Source organism: Schistocerca americana, chromosome 4 (genome assembly GCF_021461395.2).
Source record: "Schistocerca americana isolate TAMUIC-IGC-003095 chromosome 4, iqSchAmer2.1, whole genome shotgun sequence".
Classification (NCBI taxonomy): domain Eukaryota; kingdom Metazoa; phylum Arthropoda; class Insecta; order Orthoptera; family Acrididae; genus Schistocerca; species Schistocerca americana.
In genome coordinates, this window is record NC_060122.1 from 505,858,737 (window position 1) to 505,874,586 (window position 15,850).

The 15,850-nt window shown below is 37.8% G+C and overlaps 1 protein-coding gene across 3 annotated transcripts in view; it reads right to left on the reverse strand.

The window, feature by feature from the left end:
- Nucleotides 1-1,860: 1,860 nt before the first annotated feature.
- The window catches only part of LOC124612872 (WD repeat-containing protein 47), a 692,566-nt gene continuing 678,576 nt past the window's right edge, over nt 1,861-15,850 (reverse strand). For all 3 annotated transcript variants that reach the window (XM_047141309.1, XM_047141311.1, XM_047141310.1), the window contains 5 exons: nt 15,031-15,200; nt 14,477-14,647; nt 8,725-8,861; nt 6,197-6,416; nt 1,861-3,216 (listed from right to left, as the gene is read on the reverse strand). In XM_047141309.1, the coding sequence (XP_046997265.1) occupies nt 3,071-3,216; nt 6,197-6,416; nt 8,725-8,861; nt 14,477-14,647; nt 15,031-15,200 (844 nt within the window). In that variant the 3' untranslated portion in view covers nt 1,861-3,070. The remainder of the gene's footprint in view (nt 3,217-6,196; nt 6,417-8,724; nt 8,862-14,476; nt 14,648-15,030; nt 15,201-15,850) is intronic.

Sequence of the window (15,850 nt, forward strand, 5' to 3'; positions counted from 1 at the left end):
CTGGTGAGCAAGATGTATGAAACAGGCGAAATACCCTCAGACTTCAAGAAGAATATAATAATTCCAATCCCAAAGAAAGCAGGTGTTGACAGATGTGAAAATTACCGAACAATCAGTTTAATAAGTCACAGCTGCAAAATACTAACTCGAATTCTTTACAGACGAATGGAAAAACTAGTAGAAGCCGACCTTGGGGAAGATCAGTATGGATTCCGTAGAAATACTGGAACACGTGAGGCAATACTGACCTTACGACTTATCTTAGAAGAAAGATTAAGGAAAGGCAAACCTACGTTTCTAGCATTTGTAGACTTAGAGAAAGCTTTTGACAATGTTGACTGGAATACTCTCTTTCAAATTCTGAAGGTGGCAGGGGTAAAATACAGGGAGCAAAAGGCTATTTACAATTTGTACAGAAACCAGATGGCAGTTATAAGAGTCGAGGGACATGAAAGGGAAGCAGTGGTTGGGAAGGGAGTAAGACAGGGTTGTAGCCTGTCCCCGATGTTGTTCAATCTGTATATTGAGCAAGCAGTAAAGGAAACAAAAGAAAAATTCGGAGTAGGTATTAAAATTCATGGAGAAGAAATAAAAACTTTGAGGTTCGCCGATGAGATTGTAATTCTGTCAGAGACAGCAAAGGACTTGGAAGAGCAGTTGAATGGAATGGACAGTGTCTTGAAAGGAGGATATAAGATGAACATCAACAAAAGCAAAACAAGGATAATGGAATGTAGTCTAATTAAGTCGGGTGATGCTGAGGGAATTAGATTAGGAAATGAGACACTTAAAGTAGTAAAGGAGTTTTGCTATTTGGGGAGCAAAATAACTGATGATGGTCGAAGTAGAGAGGATATAAAATGTAGGCTGGCAATGGCAAGGAAAGCGTTTCTGAAGAAGAGAAATTTGTTAACATCCAGTATTGATTTAAGTGTCAGGAAGTCATTTCTGAAAGTATTCGTATGGAGCGTAGCCATGTATGGAAGTGATACATGGACGATAAATAGTTTGGACAAGAAGAGAATAGAAGCTTTCGAAATGTGGTGCTACAGAAGAATGCTGAAGATTAGATGGGTAGATCACATAACTAATGAGGAAGTATTGAATAGGATTGGGGAGAAGAGAAGTTTGTGGCACAACTTGACCAGAAGAAGGGATCGGTTGGTAGGACATGTTCTGAGGCATCAAGGGATCACCAATTTAGTATTGGAGGGCAGCGTGGAGGGTAAAAATCGTAGGGGGAGACCAAGAGATGAATACACTAAGCAGATTCAGAAGGATGTAGGTTGCAGTAGGTACTGGGAGATGAAAAAGCTTGCACAGGATAGAGTAGCATGGAGAGCTGCATCAAACCAGTCTCAGGACTGAAGACCACAACAACAACAACAATTATTCAAATAATTATGATAGCACAAAATCATCTATAAAATGGACCGCAAATACACTATGTTTTTGGTATACTTAACAATAATTATTATTACTACTACTACTACTACTGTTTGCCATCACAAACATTAGTTGTACCAGGTATCTAACAATAGTGGTTACCCGGGGTAACAAAATTTTAAGCCAACATTTGGGAGCTATTGTGCACTGAACTGTTTTAAGCAGTGTCTTCCAGTACTTCCAGCACTGAAACCTTCTCAGAAACATTCAGCTGAGTTCAAACAATGGAGCCATCCTTTTGAGATTGCCTGTCCATACAAAAAGTTTGTTATTTCATGGGATTAATTTTGTGGTTAAAAACACATAACTGTGATAAATTGTTATTCAAATCCAGCTACAAAATACAGTTCCCATTTTTTTACATTATGTTGAGTTCAATAGTTGGAAGGGTCAATAAAACATATTTCAATTTTGATCTGTTATTACACTGCAGTTTAATTTGCACATAGAAAAAAATACAGCAGTAGACATTTGCTATTTTGAGTGGATTGAAAATGACAAATGATTAGGAGCTGTCACTCATAGTATCTGCAAATGAAGGCACCTGGAATCCATACATACAATAGTTTAAATTTCACCACCAAAATGAAATACTTTTCAATAACAATGAAAAAGTTTTGTTTTATTCTAATGAAGATCATTGGTTACTACAAAAAAATTGTCTAAAAATACTGAGTATCCATGAACTTGTAAAATAATGATAAAAAGCATTCTGAAGCTACTCTGTTACAGAAAACATTTATCTTACATTACATGCTGCAAATTTAACTACATGATTATGATATACAGTTTAACACTTCGCAGATTTCTATACAGGCAATATTAATGAAATCTTCACTTAACTCATAACATGCACAAGGTGACAAAAATAATGTTTAAACAATTCATAAGAATCTCTCTAACCTCTTACACTTGTACAGAAAACACACACACACACACACACACACACACACAATTCAGAAACAATGTTACTTGTATGCACTGTACATTATATACATATTCCTACAAATTAAAACTTACAAGACCTGCATTGTCAGAAACTATAGAATTTTCTTCAGTAAGAAGCTTCATTATTACATCATATACTGAGTTAAAATTCTGTTCGATTCTGTATAAGAATAAGAATCTTGCCTCGCAAATTCTTCATTGAAAATAAAGAGCAAAATGTGCTGTATCTCTCTCTCTTATTTCATATTAATTTTCAGCATATATATTTTTATTAATATTTTGTGAATTGTTTCCTACATCAGCACTGCTTGTTAACATTGATTACACAAATGGTACTTTGGAACAGTCACATTAAAACAATGAACTCAAACTCAATAACCATTGAGGAATAAAATTTTAAGATGTGTACGGAGTGAATTAAGATCTACTTTTATGAAAATAGAATCTATATTCACAATGATCTACACAAGTGCAGCTGATAGTAGCCAAAAAATATCATACACATTGAAAAAAAACTATGTATCCAACAAAGTTAGAACAAGCTTGTTGTACAAGAGGTACTAACACAGTTTGAATTTTCTCCTCAGGTACATCTGATATTAAACATCAAAAATTAATTAGTTTAAAAGGATTATTTGCCATTGTTAACATACAAAGAAAAAAGATAAAATGAGATTCAAACAGGAGGCAAAGCCCATAGAGTTGCAGTCTTGTCAGCGCTCGTACTGAGGAATGAGAATTCAGTTGGATGCCAACGCCCCGAAATTACCTTGTCTTGATGCTGTGCCACGACAACACTTGGCAGAGGTAGAGTCAGATCACCTAGAAATGTTTAAAAACAAATACCTTGTACACAAATTTAGAGATGGCATTACATATTATTGGCATATATTTTCTGCAAAATTGGAACACTGAGTGCATATTGTGTCTAATAGAACTTCACAGATTATGTCAACTTTGGCCTAAATTTAGAAAATGGAAAGATTGTGGTGGGTGGGGGAAGTTTAATGCCTCCAAGACATGATAAATTCAGCTAACACTGAAAATAGAAAGAGGATAAGAAATAACTAACAACAGATACAAAGGGGACAGATATGTCAGAATGGCACCTCTGAAGGAAAGAAACAGTTGCAAGCCTATACTACCACATACCGACAAGTTGTTGTTTAATGTTGTAACCAGAAGTATGGAAATGTAATTCAACTTTTTACATAATACTCCACTGGAAATATTAACTGAAATAATCTATATAATTTTTTTTTACAATAATGTACAGTTTCTCTGTTACTGCCAAGTGCAAGAAAGAAAATGCTCTGCTGTGCTGTGAAAATGTATGGTTTTGTTTTCTTTCTCACAATCAGTTTTAACTAATGATAGCAGGGCAGCATGTTTACACAAGTTGTTTCTCTCGTATACATATTGTCTCTCTATACAGTATGAATCACCTAAAATTTGCATGGCAAATGTTGCAGATATGGAAAGTGCTACTGATGTACAGTTTTCACAAAATGGATTCATAGTCAGGGACTTTTATTGTTAGCCAACCAACAGATTGTAATAATACTTCGGAAGTGTATATTTGTGCGAACAGTACACTTTTTTAAATGTAACAATGTCTATTGGTATTAACAAACTAAAAGTAGGGTAAATTAGAATGTCAGTGGTGTTTGTTGCAGGATTATTGCTTAAAAAGTTTCCACACTGACACTTGTTTCTACCATTCAATCTGCATAGCCACTAGGTACAAAATTGTTGTGTTTTCTTACCGTGTGCTTGTGTGTTCCCCGAGTGCTTTGCAGCTTGCTAGTCAGGTAATGCGTGATAGTCCGAGCAGTAGATCGTGAGTGGATGATGGGATCTACCAATGCCGAAAAAGCTAACATGCTCATGGTGTATGGAGACTGCAAGAAGAATGCAGTTTGTTCTTGTACAGTGTGTGCAGCAGGATACCCTAGGGATGTTAACCATCTTGGAAATGATTTATCAACCTCTTCAACAGGTTACATGAAAGTAGTAATATAACACCCAGACAACATAACACAAGGAAGTAAGTGGTGTCAGAAGAGGGGCACTTTAATCTTCTTGCTGCTGTTGCAGTTGATCCGCATGTTACCTCATGTGCAATTGAAAGAGGAGTGGCACGAATCAGGCAAGTGTCCTACACATTCCCTGCCAACGTAAGTTTCATCCCTATCACATTTCTCTCCATCAAGAGCTGCATGGAAACAACTATGAGAATCATGTTAAATTCTGTACATGGGTATTAAGACAGGATACTCCAGATGTATATCATGTATCTTGTTTAGTGATGAAGTCACATTTACCAATAATGGCCAAGCTAACTTCTGAAAGATGCACTAGTGGTCTGTTGACAATCCCATTGGGTTTGTCAGGTGGAACTTCAGCATCCATGGAGTGTAAACATGTGGTGTGGGACACTGAACCATCAGCTCATAAGTCCGTTATTCACAGACAGAATACTGAACGTACCCAAGTATTGCAGTCTCCTAACCGGATGCTATAAGATGTTCCTCTGCAAACTAGGGGGAACATGTGGTACCAACATGACAGCTGTCCAACCCATAGTGCACCAAAAGTACTATAGCACATCTCCATGAATTGTTTCCAAATCATTGGATGGATACAGAGGGCCTGTACCTTGGCTGGCCCATTCTCCACACTTGAAGCCAGTAGACTTTTTCTTAGGGGAAAGATGCTATCTACAAAGACATACCAACTACACCTAATGATAGGCAATGACATATTACTGCAGCCTGGTCGCAAGTGTGCAGCAGTCATTCCACACCAGACTGGAAGCGTGCACTGCCACTACTTGTGGTCATTCTGAACATAACTATGATGATTAGGTTTCTCATTACTTGTCAGAATCTACATAACCATTTTACACACTCATGTTGTTCTTTAGTGTCTGCTACCACATGTACTGTAGAAGTGTCGGGATGGAAAGTTTTCAAAATATGATATCTCTGTAAATGGCTCATGCTAGAATCCAACACCACCACCATTGATATTCTAATTTACTCTACTTTTAGCCTATTAACATCAATAGACATTGTTTCATTTAAAAAAGTGTACGATTGTGCAAAAATACAATTTCTAAGTATTATTACAATCTGCTGATTGGATAACAATATGAGTACCTGACTATCAGTCCATTCTGTGAAAACAGCACATCAATAGCACCATGATCTCCACAACATTTGTGGTTCAAGTATTAGGTGTATTCAACTTGTATACATTTCTAAACAAAAATAGTATACGCAAATGTGCCATTTCATTTTCTTCCTTGCAGTCAGTTTTCACAGAAAACAGGAAAATTTTATTTATGGTATATCAACTTATGTTTAGAATACTGTTACGGAATCTGAATTTGCAACAACAAACAAACACGGATTGATGTAAAAGACATATGGAAGGAAGGAGATGGACAGTGAGGGATGAGGGAGGGAAGGAGGGCAGTCTCCTGAAGAATTTGGACCATGCAGAACTGGAAGTGCCATGTGGCTAGGGCCTCCCGTCCGGTAGACCATTCGCCTGGTGCAAGTCTTTCGAGTTGACACCACTTCAGCAACTTGCATGTTGATGGGGATGAAAGGATGATGATAACGACAACTCAACACCCAGTCCCTGAGTGGAGAAAATCTCCGACCCAGCCAGAAATTGAACCCGGGCCGTTAGGTATGACATCCTGTCGCACTGACCACTCAGCTACCAGGGGTGGACTATATAGAACTAAAGTAAATACATTTATACTGTATGTAGTTTAACCATGTGCACCCACCTTGTAGATCTGTGAGGACTAATTTGTTGTCATATCCACCAGTGAGAAGGTAGTAGGCGCTGGGGGAAAATCGTATTGACCGAACTTCAGCAGAGTGCGGTTTGAAGCACTGCACATTACGCCCACCCCTTATATCATATAAAACACAAGAAGAATCTTCATGACCAGAGACAAGCAAACGGCCTGAAGGATCAACACACACAGCGGTCACTGGTGAGCCCTGAAAGACAGAAAGGACAATACAGTAAGACACAGTGCAACGCGAGTACCAGAAAGCAGATTATGTAATACAGTATTTCATAAACAGAAGCTATTTGCGATGATTGAACAAGAGAGCTAATAATTGACATAACTCTAAGCTTAATTAGGTAGCACAAGAACTGGAAAGCACAAAAGTTTATGAAATTAAATAATTAATTCACAAGACACACAGTGCAATGAATTCAATTTTACATGCGTTATGTACCAACAATAAAAATCTCCAATGTAGAATTTTATAGGCAACACTCAAACTGAACTATGAACTGCTTTGCTTCCCCTTACTGTAGTGAAAATGCCAAAAATATGGAAAGTATTAAATATTTGTATAAAGTTATAAATGAGGAAAATACGCAATTCACCTACTACAGAATGGCCTGGATCAGGAAAAATATCACACAGCAAAGCTTTATCTTCTTTTGTTTTAACAAAAATTCTCATCATCTTCCAAGTACTCTCCATTACACACAATACATTTGTCCAGTCAAGAGTGTCCTTTGATGGAAACATTTTCTATACTCATCTGCAATGACTCCCCCTCTTCAGATGTAGAAATGAGAAGAAATTACACTCAACTATTTCAGGAGAGTAAGATGCACGTGGCAAAGGAGTAATGCTGTTTCTGACCAAACACTAGTGCCCCGAGAAGTCTGTATCAGTAGGAGCCTTATCATGGTGGAAAAAATGTATCTGCCACAAAAGTGTTTATTAATGCATATTGTTATGTAATCATTTCAGAACTACCAAACAAAAAACCTGAGTAACTGTCTGGCACAGAGGAGGAACTCTGCATCCACACTCTTTCTCACATCAAATAAATAAATAAATAAATAAATGAGCACCAATTTTGGTTCAATGAGCTTTTCTTGGGCGAAATTCACTGTTGTTTGTTTTCAGAGACAGAACAATAGCACCATGACTTCTCATCACTAATGATCTTGGAAAAAGTAGTGGGTTCAGTTTTTTAAAAAATCTTTCAAAGCACAACATGCTCCCACTCCATGCCCTTTTTGCTGGTTGGTCGGAATGTGAAACACAAATTTGGCAGAAACCCCTCTTATTACTAAATGTTTCATTAATATTCGCTGCACTGAGCTTTAATACAATTCAATTAACTCTGCTATATTTTCAATTTTCTGCTGTAAGTATTCAAGCACAAGCTCACAAATTTGAAGTCTCCTGAAATTTTCATCTGTTTCGGCAGTTGCTGGACTTCTGGAACAAGGTTTATCATTAATTGACAAATTGCCATTTTGAAGACTGAAAACTACTCATACACTTGAGTTTTTCACATACCATTATTGTTAACTGTTTTCAACATCATAACAGTTTCGACAGGAAGTATAATTTCAAGTCCAGGCATTGTTCATATATAACCGCCTCCAACGGAGACAAGGAAAGTGTCAAACACCTGTGGGCACACAAGAACGAGTTGTGTGATGAACTCCAATCCAGAAAAATGCACTCGACGCCAACTGTCCACAGCAGTACGACTTTAGATAACTACTTCAAGGTAACCCTCAGAAATTGGTCCTACACCATCCAAAATATCTTTAAGAGGATAGTGTCATTTCTTCTTACTCATAGGCAGCTTTAATCTTGAGCAAAACAGTTTATTATTTCATCTTAGTACTTTTCATCCAAGTTATGTAGGAGGGACTGTAGTTATCACCCGAAAACGGATACACGGCTGAGCCTAACTAGTCGTTATTAAGAAAGATACTAACTTACACACAAAGCAGCCTAGGTTTCATCCTTTGTCCATTATAGTCACACTCTGCTGAATAGAACCACCAGCCATTAAACACATTGCATAGCATTCTTACCTGAACTTTGCCAACTTTTTAGAATTCAAATAACCTATGGCTGATCTGCACACCAAATCATACTGATGTCAGAAATTACCCTTTTCGTTTGTAGTTTTTTACAATTTATTAAGAACAAATTTTTGTGCTTGTAAATGAAACAATATCACAATAGAATTGTTGAGTCACACATAGAAACAACACAAATACTGTCAAACAAGTAAACTTTCAGCCAAAAAGTCCTCCTTCCAAACTAGACAACAAACAACATATCAAGATCTAAATTGGAAGAAGGCCTTTTTGCCAGAAAGCTTACTTGTTTGACAGTCTTTTCGTTGTGCCTCTCTGTGACCCAAGGTCTCCTCTATATGGTGAGTAGCACCATCCTTTCCATAATATTGTCATTATTCCATCCTGAACTTTCAATTGTTTGACAAAGTTAGAATTAATATTATTGTGACTTACTCTGTTTCCTGGTGCTGTAGCTGGTGTCACCATATTCACACACCCACGGGTCCGCAGATCCCAGAATCTTACAGTCTTGTCTTGTGAGCCACTAACAAACATTGCACCTCCCCAATTGTACAGTGTCAAAACATGACCTGAAAAATAGAGGGCACTGTTGTTATTATTGGTTTAACGCCATGATCATCAAGCAATTCACTACAGAATATTTATTTTGCCTCAGTTTATTTTCACAGTTAAATATGCTAAATTCACTAGATGTGAGACTCTATGGTAATAACCACATGCACATTACAAAATATTTTTAACACACTGATGCCAGTAGAAATATACCATTAATAAAAATGATCACAGACAGGAGGAAGACTAGGGTTCAAAGTCCCACTGCTGATGAAATCATTAGAGACGTATCAGATGCTTAGACTGAGGAAGAACAGAAACAGAAATTGGCTACACCCTTTCACAGGAAGTGTCCCAGCATTCATCTTAAGCCATTTAAGGAAATCACACAAAACCTATATTGTGACAACCAGATGGGGATTTTAACTGCCGCTATTGAGTTATACAATGATAAGCCAAAACATTATGACCACTGTCCACTGCAATAGTGGACACCGCCTGATGGTCTTGTGGGGATGTGACATGGTAACAAAAGTATGTAAGCAGAGCAGATATGGATGCCGGATCACCCTAGCAAAGATATAGGCTGCAAAAATGGAGAAATCCATTGAGATAAACGAATTTGACAAAGGGCAGATCATTATTATGCAGAGCCTGTGAAGTACTATCTCAAACACAGTGAAGCTGGTTGATTGTTACATGCCACTGTTTTCAGCATCTATTGAAAGAAGTAGGGGGATAGTGAAACTACCACTAGGTGCTAAATAGTTGGACAACCACAGCTCTTCACAAAACTTGGAGTTTGGAGGCTTGTTTGCTCTGTGAAGTAGGATAAAGTAGGATAGATGGTGCTCTGTGGCATCCTTGTTGAAACAGCACAATGCTTATGCATGCACAAATGTATCACAACACACTGTTCATTACACATTGTTGAACATGGAGCTCTACAGCAGGCCATCCCTAAGTGTTCACTGTTGAACCAACGACATCAATTATGATTGCAGTGAGCACGGGACCATCCGGATTTGACTGTCAATCAATGGAAATGTGTTTGGCTCTTCAGGTGTATCACATTTTTTGCTACACTAGGTCACTGATAATCTCCACAAACACCGTCATTGAGGTGAACGGCATCTCCAAATGTGCAGCATACCACAGACACAGACTGGTGGGATTGGTGTCTCAGTGACCAAATTTGCCTAATGTAAATTCTATGGAACCCATCCGTGTAGGCGAATTACATTACCTGTGCATAGGCATCTAATGCCACGTACCTCTGCAAACCTACCAGCAAACTGTCGGATCCTTGATACACAGAATCAGCAATGTATTCATTCCAAAGACTGACAAACAAGCTTAAGCAGGTGGTCACTATATTTTGGCTCATTAGTGTAGACAGAGAGCATGGACTTTTCCGGAGTGATTCATAATGTTGTTGGGGAGGCCAAGTCAACCATTACATCCAGCTCATACAAAGGAAGAGCACGTTATAAATCAATACAACTAAATTATGGTTGCACATTCCAACAACTGACAAAATCATATGGTTGTTATCACAGCTCAATCACATGTACATCTAGCAAGTCCATAAACTTAATTGCAGGTGTAGCCTAATAAATTAATTACGTGCAAAATTCTGAAACTGCCAACGTGTCGCGTAAGTATGCAACTGTCAGAATAATTATGTGATTATGATAAATCACTTTTATTGAAAATCCCAATAGGGTGTTGGCCATTAGGAAAAGCCGTGCCCATTCAAATTTTGCTTGTGGTCCAAGTGCTCACAGAAGGAAATTTTTATGTACTTGTCCTCACATTGGTGCCACATGGAAAGCGCAACCCTAGAACAACAAAATGTCTCATCCCTGTCAAAGATTTAATAGGGGTAGTTCGGTGCAGCTTCCTTGCAGTGTTGGCAACATGAACTACATTTTTAGCTGTACAGCCACACAACACACGTTATAAAATGGACCAGTGACACTGGATTCCACCTCATTTGTACCTCAGTCGCATTTCATCCATTTCTTGTTCATTTACTTTAGCTCATTTGTTCTTTGTTAATACAAACACAGACACAGTAGTCTCCCACTGTGCTGGATACAGGCATGCTCTGACCTCCATTACCTTGTAACACTATATGGGCAATGGAAAATCTGCACACTCGTCAACTGGTATCACTTCATTCTGCAAAAGTGACTATGTCCTGTTGGTTGACAGCATCATTCATTGTAGGGCTGTATTTTTTCGAGGAGATGAGTCCTGTGGGTCATGTTACCTGTAGCATCACTGGTAAATGCTATGACAGTCTTTTGCACAGCAACGTCACTCCAACCCCTCAGTGGTATGAATGTGTGGGTAGGATTATTTTTAGGCAAGATGGCACTCCTCCGCACATTACACAGCCACTGAAGCGGCTGCTGCAGAGGCATTTCGGAAATGTTAGATTTATCAGCCATCATTTCCCTACAGCCTAGCCATCCAAATCGCTTATCTTAATCCATATGACATCTGGCTGTGGAGTTATCTGAAATATTTTGTGTTCAATGCTTCAGTTATGAATGTAGCTGAATCAGAGGTGCACACTGTGCAATGCATTCTGAACATTACCCCTCAGGCACTCTGATCTCTTGTGGGATGTACTGTTTCTCACCATCAAGTTGTGGCAGAAAATGGTGGACAGCATATTGAACACTACTTGCACCAATCTCACGACAGTTAGAAGCCCATGTCATTTTGATTTATATGCTGTTTTTGGACACAAGACAATTAAGTGCCAATTTTTTTCTATCTGATGTGGTACGGCCTTGCCATGGTGGATGGGCTTACGTAACTAACGGTGCCACAACTGCTGACTGCCGAACCTGTGCTGCCAAGCACTTTGAACAGTATGGATGGAGTAATGTGCAATTCAAAGCATAGTTATCATACTGCAATTCATTTATCATTTATAGCCAACGCCCCTTACGTTAAGGCACATACAGTGCCATCTACTGGTAAAATTTTCATTAACTTCTTTTTTTTTTTTTTCGTTCCATGTTTCCCGCTGCATCAATAATATGCTGCTCAAATTTGATGTCATTCTGAGCAGTTGATCGCTTTCTACAGCATTTTGAAACTGGAACTTCAATCATGAAAACCCTATATTTTTATTCACAGATGTTTTTATTCATGTAAGTGTAAAACATTTCAAATAATATTTGTTAATCATGGGCAATGAACAACAATGTTATCTATGTTTGTTATCTATCATTCAAATAAATTTTGCCCAACTCTGGTGGTGGCTGAAGGGCATCACACATGTGCACACTGCAAATTGGCAGCATAGACTGGAAACTGTGTACATCACACAGGGTAATTAGTACCTAAAGACATGAAAATAAACTACTGGCTTTCAAAATACTCAAATCAATATGGAAGACATAAGAAAAAGTGTGTGTGTGTGTGTGTGTGTGTGTGTGTGTGTGTGTGTGTGTGTGTGTGTGTGTGTGTGAGAGAGAGAGAGAGAGAGAGAGAGATTTGAGGAATGGGAAGGGGGGGATACGGTTAAAGTAAGTATACAGTAAATAATAGTGTTGTTGTTTTAAACTCTGATTCATTGATTCATCATACTTAACTATGACTGACTAGGAAGTTGTGCTAGGATAGGATCTTTTCTTGCGTGAGGTTTGTGATCATTAGTGAATGACGTTTTCATTATGGTGTGAACTTAAATGCTTTCAAACCGCCAACAACCAATAAGCCAGCAAGCCGAGCTATGATGCATGAGCTTGGAAACTGGCATCAAAATTTAAGCTAGTGAATAAGTAAATGATCATCATTATTAACTGTATTTTTTTCTGTACCATAAGTACACAATTTGGAGAGAAGAGAAATTTGTGGTACAACTTGACTAGAAGAAGGGATAGGTTGGTAGGGCATATTCTGAGGCATCAAGGGATCACCAATATAGTATTGAAGGGCAGCGTGGAGGGTAAAAATCGTAGAGGGAGACCAAGAGATGAACACACTAAACAGATTCAGAAGGATGTAGGTTCCAGTAGGTACTGGGAGATGAAGAAGCTTGCACAGTACAGAGTAGCATGGAGAGCTGCATCAAACCAGTCTCTGGAGTGAAGACCACAACATCATCATCATCATCATCATCATCATCATCAACATCAAGTACACAAAAATCTTAATAGTGTCACGTGCAATTATTAGCAACCTATCACAGTAATTTTTGGGTGCTTCACAGTGTTATTCACGGCACAGAAAACCAATCCTGCATTTTTGTTCATTTTATACAAAACCTCATTTCCTGATACTTCTATGTCACCTGCATATTAATGTACAAAAATTTCATATTCAAAACCATTTTTTCCTCAAGCTATGCTATTAAAACATCTGAGCAATTCAAATCAGAGGAAACAAACTGACAGAAATTCACAAAGAAACAGACTTAGCAGCTGTATTGTTCTTGGTCTGTTAACAAAACAGACAACTATAAAGGAAACTACATAAATCTCTGGGATGAAGTAACAGGGTAAGGGACGATATGAATTTGAATGTACTACCCAATCATCTGAAGCCTCTCAAACACCGCTTATGAAAGTGGGACCTGTGCTCTTCATTTGTATTTTGGTAATTGAGTGTGAGAAGTCAGCACTTCAAACTAAACTTGTATTTCACGTAATGTGCAAATTGTGACTGCACTGGGACGACTATTAGAAGGACTTAATGTGTCACAAACAACATAAATGGTGCCTACTACATAACAGAGTGAAACTGGATTGTCCCGTGATATGTCTGGCGAGTTAATTTATTTTTTCACCTACTTCTTCAAATGCAAATTGCATGTTCCATATCCATGGATTACAGATTTTGTTGTATGTATGCTCAGAGCATCAACAATTTGTGTTTTATTATTTCCCTCACCTATACTATTCATGTCACTTTTCACAATTTCAATTAAGGCTCTGGCACTCTTTTTTAAATTTGGTATTTCATACATACTTTACATTGTCATAAAAAAATTCGTCCTTAGGGTTACTTTTTGGGTTTGCTCTCAGGAGATGATCATTCACAGAAACTAGAACTGGTTGGCACACTGTGTGCTGAAGTGCTGACATATCACTATACTGACATGCCAACATTCCACACTATTGCATCTCATCCTACTAGACCAGTCAGTCTAGCAGGATGTACAATCCAGAATAAATACACCTACTCATTCTCCAACACAACTAGCTCTAATTTAATTGGTCATAAGAGTTACAGATACTCTACATAGGCCACAATATTCATTAATGTAGGTACAAACTTTAAACCAGTCTGCTGAAACAATTCACTGATCCAGAGAAAGCAGAATACTTGTCACAAATGTGCACATGTGCATAATGACATAAAGGTCCTCAGATTTGATGAGTTTGGCACATTGTGACTTAGTATAATAGTCATCCCTTACTTCAAATAGCTTTGTTGTAGGAGTTATGTGAGCTTATTTTGAAATTAAACAACTTCAATTATCGTATAACAGATTTTTCAGAAGTCATAATAGATCCACTGCTAAGCTTTCCATGGTATTTATGAAACAGAAGTGTTACACTTAACAATAATGATCAATTATTAATTTACACTTAGATCAGTGACATACCTGAATGACCACTGAGTGCCAGGAATGATGTTCCTGTAGCACAGTCTGTCACATATATTTTGCAATCACCAGCACCACCACTAATAAGAAGGCTGGACTTGTTTGTTGTATCCTCAAGGAAGCACAAGTCCCGGACAGTTCCATCATGCATTGTAAGCTCTATTTCTTGACCTGTAAGATAGAAAATTTTATTTTACAACTTGCCTATTCCAACTAGTTTAGTTCAACGTGTATATCTTGCATTTACACAGAAAATATTCAAAGCAGGGGATAAGCACAAAATCAACAAACATAATTATATAACAAAAATGGTTACTTCTCTTTGGTAAACCAGAAATAGATTTTCTGGATTATGTTGACAATACCTATTGTGTCAAAGGTTTAATGTAACCTTTAGTAAAGATTAGTTATGGAGCTTTATGATCAACGGTATACTTGTATCTGCAAATGACATCAGATTTTCCTCACAACATCAAACTCTCTACAAATAAATTATCCTTACATTTCACTAGTGAACACTGTATTTCATCCTGAGTATTAATTCAATAACTCACCCTCTAAATTGGAAGTATCTGCATTGAATCGCATTAACTTCAACGTTTTGTCATTGCTTCCTGTAGCCATTAAATCACCAATTGGAGTCCATGCCAAACAGTATATTGAACCTTTGTGGTGCTTTGTACGCTTAAACAATACTGTTGGCTGGTATGTTGCATGGTCTTCCCTATAACACAGAAAATGACCTACATCAGCAAGAAAATTATTTATTTTAAACTACACTATTGGACTTGCAAATACACATAATATTTCTGAAAGTATACAGTCACTTAAAATTAGCTTTTCTTTTGTGAAGAGATGTTGAAACAAAGGTGAAAAAGATTTAGAGTTTAACATCCCATCAACAGCGAAGTCGTCAGAGATGAAGCACAAGCTTGGATTACAAAAGTATGAGGAAGGAAACTGGCCATGCTCTTCTCAAAGGAACCATCCCAGTATTTGCCTCAAATGATTTTGGGAAATCACGTAAAACCTAAATCATGATGGGCAGAGGTGGATTTGAACTGCCGTCCTCCCGAATACAAGGCTAGTATGCTGACCATTGCACCACTTGATTCAGTAGGTTCTGACAGGACACAACATGAAAACACTGCTGATCACTCCTGACTGATTACTTTACACTTCACATGGGTCTGTATACAGTCTCTCTTCCTCTCCCCTCCTCTCATTTCTATCTAAGAATTTGCTACGCTACTGCTATAATTTTTGCCTTCAGACAGGTGTACCCAATTGATAAAGAAATTGATGGAGAACAGCACTTAATACTGTCTACATTCAAAGAAATAGATCTGAAACTACAAAATGGATTTATCAGTC